Below are 3,500 nucleotides of genomic sequence, written 5' to 3'. Positions count from 1 at the left end.
GGGGGGTCGGTAGGTTGGTTGTATCATGCTGGGCAGGGCCTAGGCCCTCCCCCATGTGTCTAGGCTGAGAGAGCATCCCTCCATGTGGGATGGCCTCCCAAAGTCCCTTCTTATGCCAGGGAAGGACCAAGCATTTTTGTCCGTCCTCTCCTTCACTCTCTTCTCCCCTCCCTTGCTCTTTTCAAGATGCATATATGCTTTCAAAATTTATAGAATATGTAGATGTGTGTATATATTAATGTTTAATTAATATTTAAAAAGAATAGACATTAGTTTATTGTCGTTAAATCAATGAGAATATTGTTTAGTATCATAAAAAGCTAATTTTGTGAACGTAGTCTGTTAGGACACATGGCGCTCGTGTTCCTAAATGTGGGTCTCTAATGTGACTAACAGTTACCCTGGATTTCACATCAGAGTACTTTGATGCCTAAGGGGACGAGTTGTCACTGCAGAGACCTAAGCAGAGATCCAGGTGGATTTATAAAGGCAACACAAAGAGTGGATTTTTTTTTTCTGGGTGAACCCCAGAACAGACTATGGCACAAATTCCCTCTCTCTGTTATTCTCCCCTCAACACGTCTTAGGAAAAGCTTGTGTCAAGAGGGGATTGTTCCTTGAACTTCTGTGTTAGATTCAGTAAATCACCTCAGGTGTGAAGAGGCAAAGGCGTCAGTGGTGTGGTCAGAATACAGTTGCAGAAAATGGCTGCCGTTTCAACATATGGGGGCACGGACACTGGTTCAGAAGGTCGAGAGGGAAAGGTGTGGGGAGAACGAGGCATGCTGGATCCCACAACATTCTGTGGTTTCTATTAAGTAAAGCTGCTGGGAAACTGAAATCGTGTTGTGCTAGAGCACGCCGGGTGGGGTTGAAGTTCTTGGAGTCTGCTACAACTCCCTCTTGTCTTTCTGCTCTTGGTGGAACAGTTTCCAGATTCACTTAAGCTTGTTTGTAATTAGGCATTTCTAAGAAAATAAGAATAGGAGTGAAGAAATCGTAATTTAATCCTTGAAAGATTTGCATCCCAGTAAAAGCAGCTGCCTCTTAGAGCAGAAAGCGCTCATTTGCCACCGTGGAAAATAAAAAGGAGACCTCCTTTCAGGCTGAATTGCATGCCTACATACACATTTCAGTTTGTTTTCATCAGCACTACCAACACTGACTCTTCAGAGAGCAGAGATGCTTTGGCAACTGTATTTATTTGTGTTTGCTGCCTCCATGATTTTTAGTTTTGTAGGAATCATTGCAAATCTGCTTATTATAGTGGTCATTTATAAGACTTGGATCAAAAGCCACAGAATCTCCCCTTCAGACAGGATCCTGTTCAGCTTGGCCGTCACTAGATTCCTGACTCTGTGCTTGTTTCTCCTGAACTCTGTCTACATCACTACAAGTGCTGTAAGGTCAGTCTCCTTCTCCACAGTTTTCCTATTGTGTTGGAAGTTTCTGGACTCCAACAGTCTCTGGTTAGTGACCTTGCTGAACAGTTTGTATTGTGTGAAGATCACTAATTTCCAGCAGCCAGTGTTTCTTCTCTTAAAAAGGATGGTCTCTGCAAAGACCTCCAGCCTGCTGCTAGCATGTCTTCTGATTTCTGCCTTCACCACACTCCTGTACCTTGTGCTCACACGGATATCACGTTTTCATGAACACGTAACTGGGAGCAATGACACGGTGTTCGACCTCAGTGAGGGCATCTTGACATTGGCAGCCTCCTTGGTCTTGAGCTCACTATTGCAGTTTATGCTCAATGTGACATTTGCCTCCTTGTTGATCCATTCCTTGAGAAGACATGTGCAGAAGATGAAGAGAAACACCAGCAGCTTTTGGAATCCCCAGATGGAGGCTCACGTGGGTGCCATGAGGCTGATGATCTGTTTCCTCCTGCTCTACATTCCGTATTCCATTGCTGCCCTGCTCTATCTTCCTTCCTATGCAAGGAAGAACATGAGAGCCCAGGCTGTTTGCATGATTATCACTGCTGCTTACCCTCCAGGACACTCTGTCCTCCTCATCATCACACAGCATAAGCTGAAAGCTAAAGCAAAGCAGATTTTCTGTTTCTATAAATAGTGACGTTTCATTAGGAAAGCTTGACAGTATCACTTCATGATTTGGTTTTGTGTTAGAAATTTCCCAGTGATCTAAGGACTTGATTTTGTCATCTTCTATCTGGCATCCTGACCCTGATCCTAAGTGCTTGTATTTTATCCAATACTTCATCCTTTGGCTAATATTTTTAAAGTAAAGCACATTCCTTAAGGAATTGTATGGGGCATTTGTGGATTTTGCTTGGTCATTATTACATTCTTAGACGATGGAAATCACCATACTGTTCCACTAGCTCCCTAAGTATAATGGAATGTCCCTGAATGAAGGCCACATTGTGAAGTACATGGTTAACACAAACTAGAGAATTTAACCAAGAATCCCCGGAGAAGATATCACTAATAGGTAAGCTGTCACTGAGTAGATTATTGGCTTGAAGTGTAACAAGGCAGCAGAAAAAGAAAAGGGGGGGGGCTTCAGAGCAAAAGAGAGGCATTCGCGGGGCATAGCAGATAAAGGATCCTGATGTTTGTTGAGCTGTTACCATCAAGAAACCCTAGCACTGAATTTCTAGGCTTGATCTAGAAAGGATCTAGAAGAGTTGATAGAGTGACTAATAGCAAACAATTCAATCAAGACAGCTGGAACTCGAATAATCTATCTTAATATCGAGAGACACAGCCCTAGCGCAAAAGCAAGCTCTATTCAGATGGTGGGAGTAGCACCACCTGAGTGAAAATTTCCACAGCACCGCACCCACACCCTGTGCTACAGAGTTCGGCAGAAGGCTGAAAGCATTGAGCTGGTGGTGGAGCTCTGGACTCGGTGGGCTTATTTCATTGCTTTCTACATTGCACAGTTGCCCAGGAGAATGCTGTTTGGGGGAAGCTGACGATAGGTATTGACAAATTATGAAGTGGGAATTGAGCATTCGTTATTTACATCTATGCAGTTAAAAACTAAATTGCTTGTGTAATATTTTTACATCTTAAAATAAACTTTCAAAATGTACAAATCACCTGACTTTTCCTGTTCCTACCCACCACAGTCTTCACTCAAATATTTAGTCAATATTACCCAAGCAGTATCAACGGTATAGAACCTGGAGGTATTAGTCACGTTATAATTTCAGTAGATAAAATAGATGCTGATGAGTGAAGTCATAAATGAAACCTGTGCCATGAGAGCTCTAAATGAGTGGAAGAGCTCTTCATTAGTCCTTTAATAGCCCTTTCCCCTCTTTTTCATATAATCAAATTATGAACTGTCCAGAATTTGTAGTTTCCCCTTCTAAGTTGGTACTGTATTGCCAATGGAGTAGAGATAGAGATAAAGTCTGTAATTTCTACAATCAGTCATTTCCTTACTTCTCATTTCTCCTTTTTGTTTGTTTTTGTTTTTGCCCATAGGCCAGAATGTTTGCCTCTTCTGAACTATGCATCTGAGGT

At 42.3% G+C, this 3,500-nt stretch overlaps 1 protein-coding gene across 1 annotated transcript; it reads left to right on the top strand.

The window, feature by feature from the left end:
• The first annotated feature begins 532 nt into the window (after positions 1 to 532).
• Positions 533 to 2,597, top strand: Tas2r4 (taste 2 receptor member 4). The gene has a single exon (XM_027391539.2). It carries the CDS (start codon positions 1,183 to 1,185, stop codon positions 2,074 to 2,076), a length of 894 nt encoding a protein of 297 aa, XP_027247340.1. The 5' UTR covers positions 533 to 1,182; the 3' UTR covers positions 2,077 to 2,597.
• Positions 2,598 to 3,500: the final 903 nt, after the last annotated feature.

Source organism: Cricetulus griseus (assembly GCF_003668045.3).
Source record: "Cricetulus griseus strain 17A/GY chromosome 1 unlocalized genomic scaffold, alternate assembly CriGri-PICRH-1.0 chr1_0, whole genome shotgun sequence".
NCBI classification, from domain to species: domain Eukaryota; kingdom Metazoa; phylum Chordata; class Mammalia; order Rodentia; family Cricetidae; genus Cricetulus; species Cricetulus griseus.
Note: the sequence above shows the minus strand (reverse complement) of the source record. Positions and strands in the feature narration are given on the sequence as shown.

Coding starts and splice junctions, on each gene's coding strand:
- Tas2r4 (XM_027391539.2), top strand. CDS start 1,183: ATGCTTTGGCAACTGTATTTATTTGTGTTTGCTGCCTCCATGATTTTT.